This window comes from Aspergillus sydowii (assembly GCF_001890705.1).
Source record: "Aspergillus sydowii CBS 593.65 unplaced genomic scaffold ASPSYscaffold_14, whole genome shotgun sequence".
Classification (NCBI taxonomy): Eukaryota; Fungi; Ascomycota; class Eurotiomycetes; order Eurotiales; family Aspergillaceae; genus Aspergillus; species Aspergillus sydowii.
In genome coordinates, this window is record NW_024467872.1 from 630,308 (window position 1) to 651,065 (window position 20,758).

At 50.7% G+C, this 20,758-nt stretch overlaps 10 protein-coding genes across 10 annotated transcripts; 6 read left to right on the forward strand and 4 right to left on the reverse strand.

Annotated features, from left to right (window-relative positions):
• Positions 1-94: 94 nt before the first annotated feature.
• On the forward strand, positions 95-1,619 carry lcp5 (small subunit rRNA maturation protein LCP5). Its single transcript, XM_040848037.1, has one exon. It carries the CDS (start codon positions 123-125, stop codon positions 1,296-1,298), a length of 1,176 nt encoding a protein of 391 aa, XP_040698054.1. The 5' UTR covers positions 95-122; the 3' UTR covers positions 1,299-1,619.
• On the forward strand, positions 1,611-2,743 carry ASPSYDRAFT_50291 (uncharacterized protein). The gene is made up of 3 exons (XM_040848038.1): positions 1,611-1,687; positions 1,797-2,009; positions 2,096-2,743. Exons 1-3 carry the CDS (start codon positions 1,675-1,677, stop codon positions 2,521-2,523), a joined length of 654 nt encoding a protein of 217 aa, XP_040698055.1. The 5' UTR covers positions 1,611-1,674; the 3' UTR covers positions 2,524-2,743.
• On the reverse strand, positions 2,695-4,306 carry ASPSYDRAFT_160950 (uncharacterized protein; the record flags this gene model as incomplete). The annotated part of the gene is made up of 2 exons (XM_040842951.1): positions 2,695-3,966; positions 4,016-4,306. 2 exons carry the CDS (start codon positions 4,304-4,306, stop codon positions 2,695-2,697), a joined length of 1,563 nt encoding a protein of 520 aa, XP_040698056.1.
• A 948-nt stretch (positions 4,307-5,254) lies between these two features.
• ASPSYDRAFT_35762 (uncharacterized protein) lies at positions 5,255-7,265 on the forward strand (the record flags this gene model as incomplete). Its single annotated transcript, XM_040845366.1, has 3 exons — positions 5,255-5,595; positions 5,660-5,990; positions 6,048-7,265. 3 exons carry the CDS (start codon positions 5,255-5,257, stop codon positions 7,263-7,265), a joined length of 1,890 nt encoding a protein of 629 aa, XP_040698057.1.
• A 274-nt stretch (positions 7,266-7,539) lies between these two features.
• On the reverse strand, positions 7,540-12,138 carry ASPSYDRAFT_161135 (putative 5'-nucleotidase; the record flags this gene model as incomplete). The annotated part of the gene is made up of 6 exons (XM_040842963.1): positions 7,540-9,034; positions 9,093-9,286; positions 9,353-9,563; positions 9,629-9,740; positions 10,543-12,041; positions 12,104-12,138. 6 exons carry the CDS (start codon positions 12,136-12,138, stop codon positions 7,540-7,542), a joined length of 3,546 nt encoding a protein of 1,181 aa, XP_040698058.1.
• A 912-nt stretch (positions 12,139-13,050) lies between these two features.
• ASPSYDRAFT_50299 (uncharacterized protein) lies at positions 13,051-13,940 on the forward strand. The gene has a single exon (XM_040848039.1). It carries the CDS (start codon positions 13,294-13,296, stop codon positions 13,588-13,590), a length of 297 nt encoding a protein of 98 aa, XP_040698059.1. The 5' UTR covers positions 13,051-13,293; the 3' UTR covers positions 13,591-13,940.
• A 114-nt stretch (positions 13,941-14,054) lies between these two features.
• On the reverse strand, positions 14,055-14,727 carry ASPSYDRAFT_50302 (uncharacterized protein). The gene is made up of 2 exons (XM_040848040.1): positions 14,564-14,727; positions 14,055-14,495 (listed from the first exon to the last, which is right to left on the reverse strand). The coding sequence occupies exons 1-2, from the start codon at positions 14,576-14,578 to the stop codon at positions 14,118-14,120; spliced, it is 393 nt and encodes a 130-aa protein (XP_040698060.1). The 5' UTR covers positions 14,579-14,727; the 3' UTR covers positions 14,055-14,117.
• Positions 14,728-15,026: 299 nt separating this feature from the next.
• ASPSYDRAFT_211112 (putative cytochrome P450 monooxygenase) lies at positions 15,027-16,715 on the forward strand (the record flags this gene model as incomplete). Its single annotated transcript, XM_040844006.1, has 2 exons — positions 15,027-15,272; positions 15,404-16,715. 2 exons carry the CDS (start codon positions 15,027-15,029, stop codon positions 16,373-16,375), a joined length of 1,218 nt encoding a protein of 405 aa, XP_040698061.1. The 3' UTR covers positions 16,376-16,715.
• A 198-nt stretch (positions 16,716-16,913) lies between these two features.
• ASPSYDRAFT_1162358 (uncharacterized protein) lies at positions 16,914-18,320 on the reverse strand (the record flags this gene model as incomplete). The annotated part of the gene is made up of 3 exons (XM_040840104.1): positions 16,914-17,774; positions 17,825-18,166; positions 18,213-18,320. The coding sequence occupies 3 exons, from the start codon at positions 18,318-18,320 to the stop codon at positions 17,235-17,237; spliced, it is 990 nt and encodes a 329-aa protein (XP_040698062.1). The 3' UTR covers positions 16,914-17,234.
• On the forward strand, positions 18,280-19,327 carry ASPSYDRAFT_496185 (uncharacterized protein). The gene has a single exon (XM_040847872.1). The coding sequence runs from the start codon at positions 18,694-18,696 to the stop codon at positions 19,267-19,269; it is 576 nt and encodes a 191-aa protein (XP_040698063.1). The 5' UTR covers positions 18,280-18,693; the 3' UTR covers positions 19,270-19,327.
• Positions 19,328-20,758: the final 1,431 nt, after the last annotated feature.

Consider the following 20,758-nt stretch of genomic DNA (forward strand, 5'->3'; position numbering starts at 1 on the left):
GACCCTGTCACGTGATTTACGCAAGAGCGGATCTTCACGTGCCGATAAGATAGCTATTGAGTTTTTTTTTTCTGACGAATCTCAGACTCTGAGAAGTTCCAGACACGGCATATCAATCAACAATGGCACTGGCAGCCTCACAATTACAGCAGCCTGAGCTGCAAAACATATCAGACTTATTGGAAAGTCTCACCGCATCTCTGCCCTCGACCGGAACGTCGCTACCGAGCACCAAGCGCGAATCGCCTACGGAAGTTTCGATCTTACCACCTCAAGATGGCATTTCGCTGCTCGACACCAAGTGCGATTTGCTCCTCTCGTACCTTCAAAACCTCGTTTTCCTAATGCTTCTTCAACTGAGGGAACTGCCTTCTGAAGGTGCTTCAGCAAAGGAAGATAGCGATTCCGAGTCGAGCCAATCAATTCGGACACAGGTCACCAATAAATTAATTGAATTGCGCACATATTTGGATCGCGGTGTTCGGCCACTAGAGGGGAGGTTGAAGTACCAGGTGGACAAAGTGATCAAAGCGGCTGAGGAAGCAGAAAGAGCAGAGAAGGATGCGCAGGCTACCAAGCCCAAGCCGGGCAAATCTAAAAACCATGACGAAAGCGGCAGCGAGGATGAATCGGCATCTGAAGACGCCAGCAGCGACGAAGAAGATGACAGCGAAGAGGACGAAGATATTGACGAGATGGCATATCGGCCTAACGTGTCGGCATTCTCAAAGAAGGTGGAACCCGAGGCCAAAATTGACAAAAGTGCGCGGAAAACTACGAGTGATGGCATTTATCGACCTCCGAAGATTATGCCGACCGCTATGCCTACGACTGAACGAAAGGAACGCAAGGAGCGACCCACCCGCAGGTCCAACGTTATTGATGAGTTCGTTAGCGCCGAGATGTCGTCGGCCCCGATGGCCGAGCCAAGTATTGGTAGCACAATCGTTAATGGAGGAAGATACTCGAAAAGCAAGAAAGAGAGGGAGCACGAGGCAGAGCGTGCTCGTTACGAAGAAACCAACTTTGTTCGTCTGGCAGGCGACAACAAGAAAGAGCGAGCAAAGAAGGCCGCATCTCGTCGGGCTGAAGGTACTTTCGGAGGCGAGGAATGGAGAGGCCTTACTGAAGGCGCGGATCGCATCTCAAGACTTACAAAGAGGGCCAAAGGAAGCGGAAATGCGCTCGAGAGAAGTCGGAAGCGCAAGACCACCGAGGACGGCCAACGCGGCGATGGCGTTGGAGTCGGCCAAATATTCGAGAAGCGACGGAAGAAGGTTGAATCTTGGAAGCGGTAGCTTGTCGCTGTCTCAGGAGCTAGGCGTCAGTTACCTTGCGTGGGAATACGGAGCATTTCCTTTTGCTGCTGCTACATGTTTTATAGATCATCCTTTGCATGAGCACTTTGGCTATTACCAGCCATGCGATATTACACAATTTCAGAGTACCATAGACTTACAGTCTCAATTGTTCCTATCGAATAACGTACATATATTCTTCTCCGAAAGAGCTGAATCTAAAGACATGAGTCAAGGGTTCTTGGTAGCTCTCAGCTTTCACGTGGGATTTATCAACCACCATGACATCATCCCCTTCATTTGCATTTAACCACCTCCCAGCCCTCAATAAAATTCCAATACCCCTAAATTTCTAAATTCAGATCATATCGACAAGATGGAGGACCCAGGTCAGTATAATCAATCTATTCGACTTTTTCCAACGTTTCCGCAGCACGTCAAACCCCATCCGTATATCCCCGACTTCATTCCCAACTCTTAGCTAAGACATGTCAATAGTGGCGGAGGTTCCAACTGTTATTCACCTTCTCACTCAATCACCTCCTTCACTCCAAGAAGAAACAATCGACCGATTTTTTACCCCTGATGCCTCATTCGCGCACCCATTCTGCCGCATCTGGAGGCACAATGGCAGCCGATGGGGAGTGAAGAAGATATACCAGTGGTACAAGATCATGTCGCCGCATATAGAGCTGGATGTTAGATCTGTAGGTATGTTTCCTCTATGGTTTCTTGATTAGTTTTTCGTCTTTCCAAATAAAAGGATGGTGGATGGATGCTAACGAAATCATTTATAGCATACGATAAAGAAAACTTAAAGCTCTACGTCAACGTCTTCCAGATATTCTCTATCTGGCTGGTTCCATTCTATTCTGCGCCCGTAACTCTAACGACCGTCTTGGACCTCACGACAGACCCTGGCGAGGAAAAGAAGGATGTGGCGCGAGGCAATCGTACGAAACGGTATTATATTCAGAAGCAGGAAGACTTTTACCAGCCGCAGGAGTTTATCAAGTTTGTTATGCCGTTTGGAGGGAGTCTTCTTGTTGCGATGTGGCATGCCTTTGCTAGCCTGTTTTCTATCATTGGGGTCTTCGCCTTGTGGCCGATTATGTGGGCGGAGGAGAAGGGATTTTTCAACTATAACTATCGCGTTGCCAATGGGGCACGGGAGGGGGTTGTTGAAGTTTTGAATAATCATGTTCAAGACCTTAAAGTTACATAAAGCAGAGAAGATAACTTTTTGAGATGTCATTGGGGCATGCTAATTTATAGTATAGTTCGTATACAAATGATCATTATATTTTGAGATACATGGCCGATTCGTCAGAATGCCTTTTCACAAACTCGCCTTTATCTGGAGCTCAACGGACACTCAGTAGAGATTGTTCCTATTTCAATTAGAGTGCTGCTTCCTCAAAGCGTTGCGGAATGATTCTTCCTGCTTCACCACCTGGGCTGGTAGACCTCTACCAATGCCAAACAAAACGAAAGGCGCCCACTTCCATCGGAAGGGGTTTACAAGAATGACGAACACAAACCAGTAAATAAGCTCAGTGTAGGTGAAGAAGTCGAAGGCACCGACAGGAGAGAGGCGCTTCATAAAGCGGGTGAAGTCAATCCAGGTCTTCATGCGCCCTTCAGTAGGGCGCGACAACGGGTCAACAAGGAACATGAGTAAGAACCGTGTATAGATGCCAATATGCATATTTCCAACAGTGCCAATTGCGTTGACATAGGTGCTGTTGTTGGCGCAGATGGTGGGGTACATCGGAGGGAATACTTGCAGATACCAGCTAGGTGGGCCATATGGATCCTCGAAGGCATCTTCAGGAAGGAAAGAAAGAGAGGGCCGTTTGAAACCGGTCGCCATGATAATAACTTCGCCGGGGACCAAGGATTCGTGTCCGGGCCCACCTTTGGGAACTCCCTTGGTCCTGAAGTTGAACAAGATGCCATCTTCTTTGACAGACACAACATCACCGCGAAGCCAGCGAGCCTTACCCTCGCGGATTTGATCGAAGAGTTCACTGTTTGCCATCGGAGTCTGTGTGTAAAGACCACCCGAGGGTGCAATATCTTGGAGATCGCGATAGAAGAATTTATGCAGGAGGCTTTCCGGGATCCAGGATAAGAACGTCTCTTGGCCTAAAATGTTCATTGCCAGAAGGGACTGAACCCAAACGTTTCTGGGAATGATCCATTTATCGGAACGAGAGAGAACATCGATCTCAGAAGCGCCAGACTTAACAGCAAATTCCAGCGCCTCAATGGCACTAGCGCCGCCACCAATAATGAGCACCTTCTTGTCCTTGACGTCTTTGCCGTCCAGCTCCGATGAATGATAGAGCGCGCCACCGAAGGCCTTTTGGTCGGGCAGAGTAGGCATCTTCGGGTCACCGCAGACTCCAACAGAGGCAATGACACCGTCAAACCGGCCCCATTGATCTTCGTCATTGTTAATTATCCATTTGCCGGTCCTGGTCTGTTTGACGGACTGGACGGGAGTGTCGAAAACGGTACGATCCTCAAGCTTATACCGCTTCCATACATCGATGATCTGGTCGCGGACCTCTTCTTGGGTGGGATAAGCAGTATCGTAGCTCACCGATGGGTGGAAACGGTACATAATGCTGTGAATTTGAAGCGATGAGGTCGAATTGACTCGCTATCTACCATCAGTAAGCGCGCAATTGCAAAGATCAAGATATACTCACGCTCCAGATACCGCCTAGACCTTTATCTTTTGGTCTAGCTTCAAACAACTGAACGTCGAAGCCATGGCCGACACAGTGCGCAGCTGCAGACACTCCCGTCAAACCAGTTCCAATTACTGCGACTCTCTTCCTGGGGGAATCATCGACAATTGGGCTTGACGGAGGGGGACTCGGTGCAAAGACCCAATTGAGGAGATTTTGGAAAATCAGGTAGAAAAAGGTGAAGGTCTGAAGAAACGGGTTGCTAATAAAGGTTGAGAGAGAAGACTGGGAGCTGCTCGTGTTGGACATGATGGATTCACATGTGATAATTGAAGTATGCGGAATAAATGGGTAACGTAGGTGTGGAAGTCCCAGCGAGGCGTAGGAAAGAATACTCGCTATGCAGGAGGGACCTTGGATCGATCAGTTTGCGTAGGGAACCCTGGAGGAAAAGAAAATGAAAGAAAAACCCTCTACTTAAGAAGCGCTGGGAACAGGAGCCAGGTCCTGGAGAGGTGGTGTAGCTGTTTTATAATGACGTATGAGTGGATCAGTCCGGCCGACACAATTACGTTAACCACACCATGTGCAACATGCTTGCGCTATCGGAAACCATGATTAGAATATGTCCTGGTTCTCCTTTCCTGGAGACGTAATTATAGCGTCTGCTCTGCGTTGGAAATTGATTCCTGTTGCATCTGAAGCTCAATATGCGCCGTTATTTAGCCTAGCATATATATTTCCGCCCGCCATATCGGAATTTTGAAAGAGAAATGTTCACATACTAAGAGGATAAGTGAGTCTAGAATCCTTATCTTAGTCCAGGCAACCAGAATATGAGCTTCCGGCCACAAATAATGTCGAGTTCCTTGTTTTCACATGCTTGGTCGAGATCATGGACCGTTCCAAGTTCTTTATGCATCGTGGACCCGCCCGCGCCTTTTTGTACGGTCCCAATCCGGACTAGCGCCCCTCATGCGGAGTTCTCGCGAGTTGAGACCGTGAAAGTTAATCCTGGCACCTTTGGGCTCTCCTCACCACGAATTTCTCGTGCGACAATCGCATCGTCCTCGAAATCTGTATCTGCTTCACGACACAGGGAGAATTCAAAAACACGCACCTTGAACATGCGCGAGCTCCGATAATTTAGCCCTTTTACGCCCCCAGCGCGAGATTCGAGAGCTCCTATGACACCGGCAGAGCACCGGTCACCACGCCTGTACCTCACCACACGGCCCGCCCCCTACAGAAGACACAATGGCGTTCCAAGGCACTCCTGTTCTTGACCGGTTTCTCACATCGCTGGCCGAGATAGTTAGAGACCGAGATGGCGCCAAACTCCAAGATTTCTTGCAGATTGAACCGCCGTTGCCCGACGTGTACGGACAGATGGTGGGCGAATTGCAGCAAAGATACCCCAATGGATCACCAAAAGAAGCGGATCTGTTACGGCGCTGCGAAGGATTGGTACCCAAGTCCAAAGGAGGGAGCTCGTGGGCTGCTTTCCCAACATTCATGAAACTATACTTCTCCTTCCTGCGCGACGTGAATGTCGAGAATCTGCTTGAGACATATGATGTGTTAAAAGGGCTCCTAAAGTGAGTTTGATACCGCAACTGTTATTCGCTGCCTTGTATAACTCACCGCTTCGTTCTATTCCAGCCAATGCGTTATGGCACTCGGTGACAGCCAGTTCGGTATTGTTGTCTTGCCCACCGTACTTTACCTCTCCAAAGTTCTGGCAAAGCTGGCCATGGGACTAGATCGCCGACCTGAACTGGTTGCACACTTGTTGAGGCTCGAGAGTGGTGCAGATCAGGATGAGAGCACCGAGAAGGTCACATTAGTGGAGAAGTCCGCGAATGTGGTTCGAGAGGCCTTCATTAAATGTCTAACGGACCGCAGCGGCACACCTGGGGTCCACGGGAAGCCCGAGGGGAAGAGGGTTGGGATCTATCTGATGGCAAACTTGTGCCTGAAGCTGCTTTTCCAGGTGCGACGATTCTCAATACATTTTTTTCGTGAAAGGCTAACTGACACTGCCTTCTAGTGCGGCAAGCTTCGTAACGCAGAGCAGATGTTTGCAAGTATCACTGCTCAATCCCCGCCGCTAAAATACTTTCCTGCCGCCCAGAGGGTCACTTACCTCTATTACCTCGGACGCTACCTGTTCTCGAACAACTTATTTTTTCCGGCACAGATTGCGTTGCAATCCGCCTACGACCAATGCCACCATCAAGCCATAAACCAGAAACGACTTATTCTTACATACCTTATCTCGTGCAATATTGTGATGGGCCGCTTTCCATCCCTACACCTACTACAGCGACCCGAGGCACAGGGGTTAGGCGACAAGTTTATCCCGCTTTGCCAACTTATTGCCCGCGGAGATTACATTGCCTTCAGAGACCATCTTAGTATGAATTCACCAGCCACTGAATGGTTTGCCCGAAAAGGCATCCTGCTTCCATTGCGAAATCGATGTGAAATTCTCGTATGGCGCTCTCTTTCACGGAAAGTCTTCATACACGGTGGCTTTCATGGAGAGCCCCAGGGTCAAACGCAGAGGGGCCCGCCTCCGTTCCTGTACCTCAACAAACTCGAAGCTGCAGTACGGTGGTTACAATCTCAACACCCATCATCATCCACCATGCCAACAACTTCCCAGTTCGCAAACAACTTACTGTCACCAGCGAACAAGAGCTCCTACGGGTCACAGATCGTGTCAGTAGCCCCTGACCAGGACTTCGTTTCCCTCAACGGACCTGTTACAAACGGAAATGGCCCCGATCCGTCCCTGCTATCCAAATACTCCGACTATCTTTGCCNTGAGGGCTCCTTCGACGCAACAGGGCAGTGGCAGCCGAATCCATCCAGAACCCTCGTCGACGGGGTCCCGGACTCAGACTACAGCCAATACGAACTGGACCCATATGCGGAAGGATTCGACGAAGAATCCGATAAACCATCCACACTGTTGCGCGAGATCGAATCCATCCTCGCCTCTCTCCTGACTCAGGGTCTTATGCGTGGGTACCTCACGCATCGGAATCCGCGATTCGCTATCCCCGGTGCGCGACTGCGCGGTGCTTTACCCACGGGGTTCCCCAATGTATGGCAAACCATATATGCTCGTGAATCAGAGGACACTGGTGTCCCCGGTTGGGTTCAACCGCCCTCGCCTATGGCCATGGGAGGTGCTGCCGCTTTAGCCGGCGGGGGAAGAGTGGTGAACCTCTCTGGCGCCAAACCTGTTGGGGTTCAATAATAAATCTACAGCTCGATTCAGCGTTTATCGTCAAACCCAACTTCTACAAACCAAGAAGCAGCAAGATCACCTATTAGATGAGCCGATTCCTTGATTCGGGTACCCGAAAATCTAAACAAATGTATATAGACGAAATTTCTACGATAATGATATCCATCCTTTTTACCCATAGCACCTCATTTATGCCGTCTATGACCGGAACTTCTATCAACTGACAGCCGACAAGCAGATTTCGTATCGTATAGTCGTAAATCGTCTCCAGCCTTGAATATGCTCACGCTTTCTCCTCAATAACAATCCTGCCCTCCAGCCGGGGCGAAATTCCTGGCGTCCACGTCGGTGTAAATGGATCATCCTGGTTTTCGTGGTCCATAGTCGAACTGATCCCAACCTTGCGCAACCACCGGCGCGTCGCCCACCGAGCCAGCCGTAGGCGGTACTCCTCGTCTTCCGCTGATCGCGCGGGGAGGGTGACGTAGTTGGTGATTGGCCGCGGAGAGATAAGGATGTCCGGATCTTCGTCGGAATCCGAGTCCATTGAATCGTCTGTCGCTGGCTCTTTTGCTTCCTCGCTTACGGCTTGCGTGTGGGCTTCGGCGAAGCGGCCGTAGTAGTAATGCTGTTTGCGTTGAATGGGCGGGCGTTGTAAATGGCTGGGAACCTTTTCTGCGTTTGGCGATGGGAGGGCGGAGGGCGGTTTTAGGAAGCCACTGTCTTGCATGTTCTTCTGCACATCTGCCCAATGTCGGGTCATGCTCTTTCCCAGGCGTTGCCATTTACCCAGGACCTTCAGACTTAGGAAATATTGTCGTATTAATGTGCTGATGAGGGTTCCGCTTTCTTCGTCGACGAGCTCTTCTACCTCGCCGCCTTCGGATTGAACGAGAAGGGAGGCGAAGCCGTCTTTCCCACGTGCCATGTAGCCCCTGGTAGCTAGTGTATAGCTCTGTTCGAAATCGATCGGTTTCCCGCCTACCTTAGCCCAGTTGATGCGAGAGCCGGTAGGCGCGGTTGGGTTGAAACTAAAGTTGATATTGGAAACCTGTGTGAAGCGGCCTTCCAAGGCCGGAAGTTGGCTTACGCCATTTTCTAGCGCATCAAAAAGGGCCTTGCCCTTTAGACGTAGTAGCACGACAGGATCTTCGAAAGGAAAACAGTTCAGAACATCGCGCAAGCGGAGTACTCCAGGAGGGTATATTTGGTCACCACGAATAGTACCTCCCGCCATCAACGCACAGTCAGCGCGATAATAGAAGCGCATCAGATCGCAGGCAAAGTTCCCCAAATTAGACTCTCGGCAGCGCACGGTGGAGAATCGTCCGTCAAGTGGACGGACGGTGTATCCAACGGGCTTATCTAACTTAGCCTTTAAACTGGATGTAAGCTTAGCAACTAGAGCTACACTTGACGGTTCCTCGGGTATCGCTCGGTTTATGTCCCGGCGAATAATATTGAAGTCCCAGCCTGGACCGTCTGTTTTCCGGAAGGCCTCGATATAGCTAAGCTGCTTAAAGTCGGTACCTGATCGCAGGACGTGAACGCCATTCAGGAACGCATGGCCGTAGAAATGGTCATGTCCTCCCAAGATAATATCTATCATCCCATAGGGTATGTTCTTTGCTAGCTTATAGTCGTTTGGCTCTCGTTGGTGCGTGACTGCAATAATTATTTCTGCTCCTTGCTCTCGCAAACCCGGGACCAGCTCGATCGCGGTCTTTGAAGCGGATTGGTAGATAAGATCAGGGGGAAGAGAATTGATCGTTCCTAGCCTGTAGGAATGAGAAAATTAGTACCGGATTCGCATGGAATGAGACATGTATGGCGCACCATTCGCGTTCCCCAAGACCGATTACCCCCACTTTTATTCCATTCGAAGATGTCAACATGCATGTTTTCTCGCAGTTCGCAATCGGCACACCCTCGCCCAGTGCTGGATCTAAGACATTGGCTAAAAGCCAAGGGAATTTGCACTGGTCGCGCAGATGGCGGAATTGCGCAACGCCAAAATCAAGATCATGATTCTACCAAGTGTCAGACAACCACAATAACAAGATTCCACACTATCGATGGCTCCTGGATCGACTCACTCCCATGCAGGCCACGTCCGTCCCTACTTTGTTGAGGAAGGGAACCATATGCCTCCCTTTTGTAACCGTACTCTCGAGGCTGGGATTGAATGCATCGCCGGAGAAGAAGGTGAGGGGGGCAGGTTGGCCCTCGAAGCTGGAATGTGATCGATAGTGGTTTATGATGGTCTGGAAACGCGGTGCGCCGCCTACTGGCTCGGCGGAACCCGGTCTTCAAGCATCAATTAGTCCATACTGAAAGTATCCGGAAACAAAGGATTTGAAGGGGTGGCATACTCAACGTGATAGACGTCATTGTAGTGGATAAGGCGGAGGTCGGGGGCGCCGGCTCTTTCAGAAGAATAGGTCACGGAGGAGCCTTCGGTTTCAATGGACGTCATGATGGGCGCTTATATATGCAAAAGGGGGCAGATTGCTCCTGAATACGCAGCGACGAGAAGGGAGGGCCAAGGAAGGGGGAGAAACAAAAGGAAACATTGTTTGGACACGGTGAGCTCACGGGAGCTGCGGGACAATTGCTGTCAGGCACCCAGGCACCAAGACTTGCCCCGCCAATCAGCGATTACGTATTGCGGAGGATCGACCAGGCTACTTTAGTGGAAGGTTATTGAGTTATTGTAGATCCTATGCTGGCTCTGATAACTAGTAAGGTAGGTAAAAATATTTCTATTGGGATGCGTTCTTGTACGTGGATTGAGAAGACATAATGGAGTCATAACTCAAAGACCCAGTCTCTCAAAGACCCAGTCTGTCAACTCGATTTCCTTGAAATGCCAAATCGTTTCAGTCGTTAAACGTAAATTTCATCAGGCACCTGAACGCCTGGGTGTGTGAGGGGAATGCAAAATAACAACAGGAAGTGGTATTCACAAGAAAGATTCATAGTGGTCTCTCGGCTACCGTCGAACGCCGATTTGAATGAGCAGATCGTTCTTCGTTAAGCGGCGCGCTTCGCCAGAGACCGCGTTGGGATGGTGTTCGTTGCGGTAGTTGTTCTGACGATGTTGACTCCTCGGAAGTTTGTCCTGGGTTCACGCTGGGACCATCCATTTTTGAAAGCGATGACGAGGGTGGAGAGACAGGACTTCCAAAATTGGGAACCAGATCGTCGGCCGTACCGCGGTTGCCTGAAACAGAGCCCCAGAGCCCTGAGGAGGCCCGAGGTGTTGTCCACGAATGCAGGCCCATACCTGGTCTTAGAGACGGGCTTAGTAAAATGGGGCCTGAGGAGATTGTCGAACGATGTCGATATGAAGGAATGGACGGAGGTGGTATACTGCTCGTTGTGGGAGAGCGGATCGAGGTACTCGGACTTGTTCCGGGTCGCAAATGATCTGTTGATGCGACCTCGACTAGGCTATAATCTTCCGGCCCGGACGCTTTACTGCGGGTGTCATATTTGTTTGCTTGCCCGCGGACCGGCAATGCCTCTTTCATACAATCCTTATGAACAGCGAGTGTGAGAGACGCTGTGGCAACGCTCACCAGCGCCGGTTGTCCCGATAGCGCACCGATCAGCGCGTTGCAACCAGCTCCATGTGTCACGATTATTAAAATGGTATCGACGTTAGAATCGTCCACTTCGTCCTGTCCCAAGAATTGTAACTGCGAACGGGTCCGGCGATGAGTGGGTGCCGTCAAAGCATCGTCGCTTTGGTACCATGAGATCATCCGCTCAATACTGTTGCTAAAGCGGGTAAGCATGGTGCTCCATTCATCACCATACTCACCTCCGCTGCCCCAGTTCTGCGGTTCACGCATGCTATCCCACTGATAGTCAACCAGGACGCAAGCATCACGCGCATGTGTTACGTAACCATCTGGAATAGGATTCGACGGCGATATCGCGTAACTCGGGATAGGTGGTGAATATGCCGAGTCAGGGACGGCGGGGATATCTGTGTTGACCTTCAACATTCGTCGGCCCCATGGTGTGTGTATTGCCTTCAACGAATCGTAACTACCAGCGCGATTCCTTTGTCCCGAATTTTGTCCCGAGTTGGTGGAAGTGGGAGTGGACTCAGCTTCGTTTTTGAGTTCCTCTTTCTCCTGGCTGGGAATCGAACTGCTCCAGCCGCCAGGAAAATGGCGTACGGTTGGAGTAGCTTGCTTGTCGGCCGCTGGGATGATGCTCTCATCACGGCGCAATAGCTCTGTCTTTGCGTTGGCAACCATTCTCTCTGATTTGGGGGGAGGAATAATGCTCTCGAAGTACTCGGGGTTCAGCCATTCTCCAAGACAAGCGTCGACGCGTAGAAGGGACCGTGGGTTATTTTTAGAGTGAGTCCCTGACACGGGACTGGTTACTGACTCGGGTATAACAGGGGTGCTGTTTGAATTGGGTGACGCCGGGAGTCGTGATACGTGTAGAGATTCGAGGTCGGTATAGTTTTGGTTGATACCAGAGCTAATGGCGATGGCCGTTTGCACGCAGCGCAGGAAAGGGGAGGTATGAATAATAATTCTGGGCTTCTGTTTTCGCTCTCGAGGACGACGGGCTTGTAGGTGCGAGTCTTGGGCATCGTGCGTCGATCCATCTAGTTGGTCCTCCAACGAACGCACCTCATTGATTATGCGTGACCCAAGAGCGCGCGACTGGAGCCAGCCACCATACGATAAAGGTGGGTCATAGGGCGTTGAAGAAGTCAAGTGCCAGTCTTTGTTGGCAGCATCTAGACGCGCGCCGTGCCTATTTTGAACAGTTAATCAACGTTGTTTAGGGGTTATAAGGTGCGAAATGTTATTGCGTACCGAGCAACGAATATAGCTGCTGGAGGTTTGCCCATGATCACGTCGGAGTAAATGACAAGAGGGGAGTTGCGTCAAGGAAATGATCGGCCGACAAAGGCACGAGGAGAAATAGAAAGAGGCGAGGAGCTGGAAGTGGCACCAAGCAGGCTGCGAGGATCAATGTGACTGGTAACGCTTTCTGTACCTAGGCGGGGTAGGGAAATGTCAGAGCATTCTCAGGGCGAACGCGGAGACACAGAGACACGAGGCCTGCAGCGCAGCGCACGAATCAGCGGAGACCGGAGACGAAAAGTGGCATGATGACAGGTCAGATACCTGCATGGTTTTGTGAGAATGCAGCTTGCATTATTCACGGAAGACTTGGGAGTTTTCTCCGGCATCGCGAGAGGGAAGAAGACTCATTTTTCCCTTGGCATTTCTGTCGCACGCATGTGATTGTGATTAGGTCAGCCTCTGGTGACATGTTTTCCTTTGTCTATTCATAATACAAGACATTCAACATTTCAGATGGATAGATTACATCGAGGATATGTGTAAAACAGACTTCTTTGCTGACCTTTAGCCCTGAAGGTTGCCATATGCAATTATGGTTGGCAGCGAACCGGCCAGACCCCGGGCAGATGACACCATTTGCCATGTTAAGTATGGTGGATCGGCTCCCCAAACTCACTGAGGCTGAAGTTCAACAATACGACACCTACGTATTGTTTCCCTTAGCTCTTCGTTACTCAGACCCGGGCAGCGTGAAGCAACTCGACGGACATCGGGAATACTATACAAGTCAATAGAAGCCGCGGACTCCGATCCACCAACCCCTTGCTTTTGCTTATTGCAGCTGGCCGTATAAAGGTTACGATGGTATAGGGTGTTTTGTCATGAACTAATTATATGTACAGTCATCCAACAACTTTATAAACGTAAAATTAACGACACATATCGCCATGCATTGGAGCTCTACTGTAGATATACCGATCGTATGTAAGCACTGTGGTGACCGTCAACTTGGAAATGGCTGATTGAGTACGAACTCTGCAGGGGTTTCCACTATGGCAGTGGAATTCATCATCCACCCTGTTGATACGCTGATCGCGCGTATCCAGTCCCCTGGGTATTTGGTGACATACAAAAACATCAAAGGCGGGTTTCGACTGACCATGTTCCGCGGGCTTTACCAAGGCATTGGTCCTTGAATGGTTACAGCCATACCCTCATCCGTTGCCTTATTTTACATCTATGAAACTGCAAAATCTGCCCTTTTAAATGGCAGTGAAGAGACAGGCTCAGAAAAGATGCTCGCAGCAGTAGCCCATGCAATCAGCAGCGTAGCTGCCGAGCTTGAGTCCTGTGCCATCCTCGATCCAGCAGAAGTACTGAAGCAAGACGCACAGGTTTCCAAGTCAGGGGCCAATAAGTATCCTGACTTGGCCATGCCTCGCCAGCTTACGAGCCATCTCGGAAGCTGTGGGCGGGGTACACGGTTCTTGTAGCTAGTTATCTCCCCGGTACCACCATGACATTTTGTCTGTATGAATACTTCAAGACGTCCTGGCTAGATAGATTTGAAACCCCTCCGACCACGCAAGAACAAGTCAGAGGAGTTTGCTCTCTGCAGGAGTGGTGGGTGCTGCTGTTTCGCTGATTTTCCGATTGGTGTGGTAAAGACGCGAGTGCGACTCGCTGCAGGAAGCCGGGCTAGCCAGAGCTCGTTGCCACCAAAGATAATTATACCAAATAGCCCGGAATTAGTGGCTCGAAATGGACTTCAACATAATCTCACCGACCAATTGCCGTTGCGCGCAGCATTCTTGTGGCGGACGGAGTTCGAGGTCTGTTTCGAGGCGCCCCTTTGACTTGTGTCGCAGCTATGCTGGGAAGTGGTTTGTGTCTTGGCTGTTACGATGGCATCAAGCTGTATTCCCGCAGGTCGGGCGCATCACAGGAGTAAGCTAACCTTAGCTGAACTGTATAATGATAAAGACCACCGGCAAGGCACTGCCTAAGTCCCTGATGTTGTTTAGTCGCCATGGTCATATCGATCTACGATTCGACCTTTGACCTCGAAGTCCCCTTCAGATAATCGGGTATTTTGAAGGATGCATTTTGTGAGAATTGGTGCTTCCAAAGACGCCATTCGCCATGGATCACCTAAGTGGCGGAATATGCAGGTCAACTGCTTGAATGTTGGAACCACGCGACGGTGGTCATGGCGCCTGAGACCCATACGGTAGCAAACGCGGGGCACTTGACGTCGTCGCTTCCGATCTAATTCTGGGCCCCTTTTGAACCGCCTGTCCTCGCGCATAAGCTGGTTTGTTACAATAGCGAGCAGATTAGCACCACTAGACGCAACTCCGGGGCCCCCAAGACTATATATAACCCTATGTTCTTCGGCCTAAAACCTAGATTTCAACGGGTTAGCCAGACAAGAAATCGTCAGGGAACTCTCTTCGGGTCTCCCACCAAGAGATCATGCATATGGGCTGGCCTCTTAGGAGAGAATGCTGCCCGAGCACAGGCAGTTGTGGGTGGGTGACAGACCCGAGTGTGGAAGGCAGCTGCGCATGCATGGAGTAGCGGTGACTGAAGTCGACATTCAATTGAGTCAACAACAATGGAGAACAATCAAGAGCGAAGTACCTTTGGGGTTTGAACAGCATCAATTCCCCCGGGCTTGGAGTTGATTAATCTCGGGACGTCCCGGGTCCCCGATTTCGGGATCTAGCGGCCGCCATCCTTTAATATAACTGCCTCGCGCCGACGGGCTGTCGCGTTCCCCTTTCGATTAAAATGCAGAATAGAATCGTGCCACTGGAAATTGAGTGAACTTGATTTGACTACTTACGTTTACTGGTCTGGTTATGAAATCACCGCTGCCAGTCCACATGATAATGCTTCACTGTGCTTTCCTCGGACGCCCTCGGCCATGGTCGCGTGCGTAATTGCGGCCGCGCTGGCTTTAGTGGTCGCAGGTCTATTCCATCTTCTTTATAATTATCGCCGCGTGAGGCACATCCCAGGACCTGTATTTACTGCGTTTTCAGATCTTTGGAGGGTGAGAGCGCAGCGGTCCTCGGGCTACAATCGATGCCTAGCCCAATTGCATCGGAAGTATGGGAAAGCCGTGCGCTTGGGACCGGACGTTATTAGCTTGAGTGATGCTCGCGATATTGTAAGCATATATCGTGCACGGGCTCTAGATGAGGTTCGTTCGTATCTTGATTTTGTGTACACACGGGCGTATAACTGACTGCAACCCAGTTCAGCCGGAATAACCAGGAGGATCGACCGTCCGATCAACAGGAACTATTCGGACATGAAGATGCCGTCGCGGAGGCCATGCGAGACACTGTCCGGACAATCCGGCGACACCGAACTATCGACCTGAGCATGTCCCTGCGGCTGTTCGCAGATGAGCTCAGAGCCTGGTTCTTAAGTGGTGTTCATCTTGCTGAGCCCCATAGCAGGAGCCAGGCCGAACCCAGCTCTTCATTTTTCACGACAATAGAGGAAATGTTATTGCGAGGCCCTGTTTACATTCTCAAGAGAGATCGCTTCTCATGCTATGGTCTCTCGAACGACGTATCGGCACCAGCATACGGGCATTATCCAGTCTCCGCTCGGGGGGTCTACAAAGACGCTGGCCGTCCCTATGAATCGTCCGTCATAGCCACCAGTATTGAAACAATAACAGCGACCATAGTGTCCGTATTCGTGTTTCTACTGAATCAACCAAGAATCTTCCGCAGACTACGGAACGAAATAGACAACATGCCGCGGTTTTGGAACCGAACAACGGTCCCCCACTCGGGAGACTTCACAGGAGCCTTTTACCTAGACGCCGTTCTGAAGGAGACAATGAGGCTAGCCTTAATGCAAAACCATCCTACCGGTATAGGAATCAAAACTGGACCTCGGGATATACCGTTATCCTTCACCCAGATACGCCAAGGAACTACGGTGATGTGGCACCCGTACCTAATCTTAGCGAACGAGTCTATATATGGAAATGACCCGACTATATTCCGCCCTGAGCGTTGGCTTTCTGTGAATCGGCGACAGCGCGCCTGTATGGAAGAATCCCTTTTACCGTTTACGGCTTGTGTGCCTCATTGTCCAAAGTTAGAAGCTGCTTGGCTACACGCGAAAAAGGCGGTTGTTGTATTGTTGCGGGAGTTTGACGATGTGAGTTGCCCTGATACCCTGGCAGAACAATTCAAAAAAATAAATAATTGTTCGATAAGTTCCCTTACTAAATCATATTTGCTCTTCTAGATTCAACTACTCCAGAATAGACACCAGGATACCAACTCGGAAATTCCTAATTACCTAGAGGCGCCCTCCATGTTGGTTGAGTGTCGGCCAAGGGTTGCTAGAGGCAGGGGCTATTTTGGACAGCTGGCGTGAAAATGCTACACTTTTTGGACGGCTAGACCTTCCGCCTAATTATGGTAAATATTTACTATTTTGGAGCTTGCTATACATATTTGTAAACTTTCATCCTGTAGAGTTAAGATTCACGGTGTGCATTCTTCACATGGTCCAGGTGGCGAAAGGCTTACCATTGGGCAGTTGGTACATATACCTAACGATATAAAGTTTAGAGATGCTAATGATTAATATTTTCTCATTCATGTGAATTCGGTCAACCCCTGAAACAAGTTTCGATGGAAGTGATCGCCGAGCATCTCTCTTCGGAGTGACACGACGCCGATGGTGGGTGGGATGCTGCCGGAGACTGTTGATCATCAAATAATTTGGACGAAGTGGCTGCAGATAGCTCAACGGCGGTGGTGGCGGCAAGCGGGCAGAACATTTGTCCTACAGTATTGGGTGGGGCGCCTGCGCTTACATTGTGTAATCGACTAACTCTGAAGTAGGGAATGAGTTTAGGAAGATGGATATATAATTGTATTGCATAATAGTAAGCAGCATAAACGTCATGATCATCAAGACCTGTATCCCGGCAGTTCTAGCTAGCGTTCATCCTGTATCCAATCTAGTAATCATCATAGCAGGTCTTCGAATTTACCGTTTAATAGTAATTTTGCTGGCGGAGAATTTAAGAATGAAGGTGGGTATCAATGAAATCTCAAACAGTGCAGTTATTGCATGATGTAGGCCAGCCTACGCCTCACGCAGCGAATACCTCCTTTAGAACGCTCTGCCCCTGGGCGAGGATCTGGGAAGGTTCTTCGCCGAGCCACTGGGATTCTAGGCGGTCGATGTTGTTTTCGATTTCCCAGGCGCGTGTGCCAGCGACGTACATGGAGGTGCCATGGAGGGAGTCGTCGCACAGAACGCCAGCGGAAACCTTGGCCACGTCCTCGGGAAGGCTGATGGGTAGGCCTTCCTCTGTCCAGCGCTCCGCCACAGTCTTGGGGAAGTTGTTGTTGGTCTGCGTAACCCAAGGGCAGATAGTGTTAATACGGATGCTGTGCCTGTATGGCGAATTGAGGTTGGAGCGGAGAGAGCGCATAAGTCCTTGGACACCGTGCTTCGCGGCTTGGTAGACGGATACGACAGGGGTCTCCTTGAAGCCGGCGGCACAGGAGAAGAGGAGAATAGAGCGGTCGACGCCGGGGCCGCGGTTGTGGCGGAGGTAAACGCTGGCGATGCGGGTGACGTAAAGAGTCCCGACTAAGTTCACATCGATGTCTTTGCTTGATGGAGCCTGGATGAACATTAGAGCTAGAGACCATAGCCATTTGGTAGATTTCTTACTTTGCGGATTTGGGTGAGGTTCAGGGTGTGATCGAACCATGCCTCGTCGGTCTCAGTGTTGCCAGCAGTGACGACGACATGGTCGATACGCTTGTATTTCTTGAAAGTGTTTTCGAAGAGGTCCAGGACAGCTTGGTAGTCCGTCACATCGGTCTTCTGGAAGACAGAGCGTGGTGGTTTGGGAGGCTGAGAAGGGTCCCAGTAGACAGGCCAGTTCTCAACACATTTGCTGGCCATCCGCTCTCCGCGGGAGTCATCGATATCTCCGATTATCACATAAGCTCCATTAGAGCAGCACAGCTGGGTAAGGCTTGCACCAATGCCGTTGGCCCCACCTAAAGTCTGTTTAGTAGTGTTGTAGAGATAGAAACGTCAGGCACATACCAACAATGATGATGACCTTCTCGTCAAGAGAGTCCTTGCAGATTTGAGGAAGGTACGGGGCCACAGGGACGTTAGAGTCGGACTCAACAGCGGGATCTATCTTCGAAATCATGTTGAAGGTACAGCTGAAGTTACGGAGGGCTCTGAGATAGGAGGGAATGTAATCTGAAGGGCAAGAGAAGAATGCGGAACAGAGACATGCTAGCTGGTTCTGCGGACGTTGCCACGGCCTTTATATCGTCCATCCAGGCCATGTACTCGCCAGACTCGCCATTCAGTCGCCTCCGGACCCTCGCCAATCCTTCTGAAACGAGACACGCATTGAGCTAAAAATGCGAGGAATGAGTTGAATGCGACATGTTTTGATCCTCGGGTCGGATTGGAAGTGGAGCATGCATGGGCGACATTAAACGATTGCAGTAGGCAGTGCCACTGGGTCCTGAGCCTGAGGCACATCGTTGGATGGCGCGAATCCACCTCGTCTGATGGTGTGTGCTTTCCCTGCCAGTGCTTTGCACCCACTGTGGACCACCGGATCGGCGAGACAACGCGGGGGAGGGGGGGAGGAGACAGGAAATCTGGAGAAGACCTGGGGGATTGACAGCTGCATCGTGGAGTGTTCGTGGTTCTGGGACGGTCGAGGCTCTGATAGAAAGCCCAGCAGAGGCAGAGGAAATGTGGTGATGGAAAGTGAAGCTTTGTTTTCGAACTGCGAGGAGCTGAAGAAGCTGAGGTCATTTGTTCCCGGCGTGCCTGGAAAAGAACCTGAACCGCCCTTGGCCCGGGCCCCTCCTCCTCCTCCCAGTTTCCATGCTCTTCTTCCCCTCCCGCCTCGTCCCTTGTTTCCCCTTGGCCTCGCCGCTATCCTATCCATGCTTACTCGACAGCTTCACGCTCATCCCCGAATGGTGACCAATTATTTCGTCTGCCTCATCCTAATTGACTTTCCGCTGGTTGCTGACCCCTTCTCGTTCCAGCGACCTACAGGCAGCCACGACGACTCACACCTCTCGACCCAAGCCACCCAAGATAAGGCCATGGCGGGAAATCCAAGCGGCTAGCGTCGTGGCCAGGAGGGTATACGAGCTCCGTTAACGACCTCGACCGCGGACGAGAACACCACAGGCAAATCGGAATGGCAGGCTGATCCCTCCCCCAGTTCGGTTAATCAAGAAATTAAAGACGCACCCGGCCTCTTGGGATGATTGGTGGCGCCACGCCGCATAGGTGGGCCGACGTCATCCCGCTGACGAGAGGATCCGGTATAACAGCAGGAGGTGGAGAGCGCCAATTATGCACGGCCGCTCGGATTTGGAGCAGCCTGAACAGGACCTGCCAGATTTCTGTTCTTGTCCGGAAATCGTTCGGCTGTGCGATGGTCTCCACCTCCATAGGCAGCCATGAACTAGCCTCTGAGCCTGGCATTCAGAGCCCCACTGCGTTTTGCGCTCTTACTGTGAGGTCAATGAACCCCAGTTATGAAAATCAATACCAAGTTGTGAGTCTGATAAGACGCACCCGTTGCCTCTTGTGTTACTTTCGCCGTCGTCCGACAATCATTCAGGCGCCTTCTGCAATATGATGCAATTAATCCTCCACAAGGGCTATCGGGAATGATGCGACGCTGGCCATACGGGAAGTAACGCTAGATGTTCGTGGCGTTGAGGTTATTGGTCGATCCGATATATCCTTGCTCAGGATCAAGCCAAAGCTCCTTCACCTCGGATGACCGTGCTCCGTTCTAATGTGGAAAGTCTTGGAGTTGCCATTGTGAGAGGAGATTGTGCAGACCAATGGGATGTTTGAAGTAACATATTGGCATCGGTAGCAGTCGGCAGCAGGAGAATGCGCGATCCGAAGTTCTCCTGACGACGCTGAGGAAAGCGACGCTGGTATGGATGAACATTCCACGCGTGGCCCCCCACTGGGTCCACCCCTTCGGGTTCCTCTGGCACTTCTGGTCTCAAGATCACCTTCCTCTACATAAGGTGGCATATAGAAGGTGAGGTTGCATAGGTGGCGCGGATAATGCGGTATGGAACTCTTTTTTCGATGTGCACACCGGCGTCAGCAAGGAGCGTCAAAGCAGATGTATGGTTGAAACAACAGGCTAGGCTTGGGTCAGAGTTCTTAGCGATTTAGCCAGCGGAGGGGTTGTATTCTTTGCAGGCTCGGCCATCCTTCCATCGATGGCTGTGCAAGGGCCGCTGGTACCTCAATCGCCCAGCCATACATGAAAGAAGATCAGGGCAAAACCGGTTTGGGCTGTCGCAATTGCTCTCCATTCCGGCGCGTGTTCGGCCGAATACGCCTAACTACTTTAAGCAGGACTTCTACAAGTCTGGAAAGATTCGACCCTAGTAGAAATAGTTATGTTATTCGCAGAGTCAAATGAGGCCGAGCTCACTGTTTTATTGATGGATGTTCGGATGATGCGACAATCCGAGACCGGAGAGCCGCCTCCGTCGAGACTCGGCTGCTGATGCTATACGACCTTTCCAGAACCGGGCTGATTAACTAATTTCATTGTAGTCGCTTACAAAATATAGA

Bases quoted from the DNA above. Each gene is read 5' to 3' on its own strand.
- lcp5 (XM_040848037.1), top strand. From the start codon at position 123: ATGGCACTGGCAGCCTCACAATTACAGCAGCCTGAGCTGCAAAACATA.
- ASPSYDRAFT_50291 (XM_040848038.1), top strand. The intron at 2,010-2,095 runs GTATGTTTCCTC...AATCATTTATAG, and splicing joins GCTGGATGTTAGATCTGTAG to CATACGATAAAGAAAACTTA.
- ASPSYDRAFT_50299 (XM_040848039.1), top strand. From the start codon at position 13,294: ATGGTTACAGCCATACCCTCATCCGTTGCCTTATTTTACATCTATGAA.
- ASPSYDRAFT_496185 (XM_040847872.1), top strand. From the start codon at position 18,694: ATGGTGTGTGCTTTCCCTGCCAGTGCTTTGCACCCACTGTGGACCACC.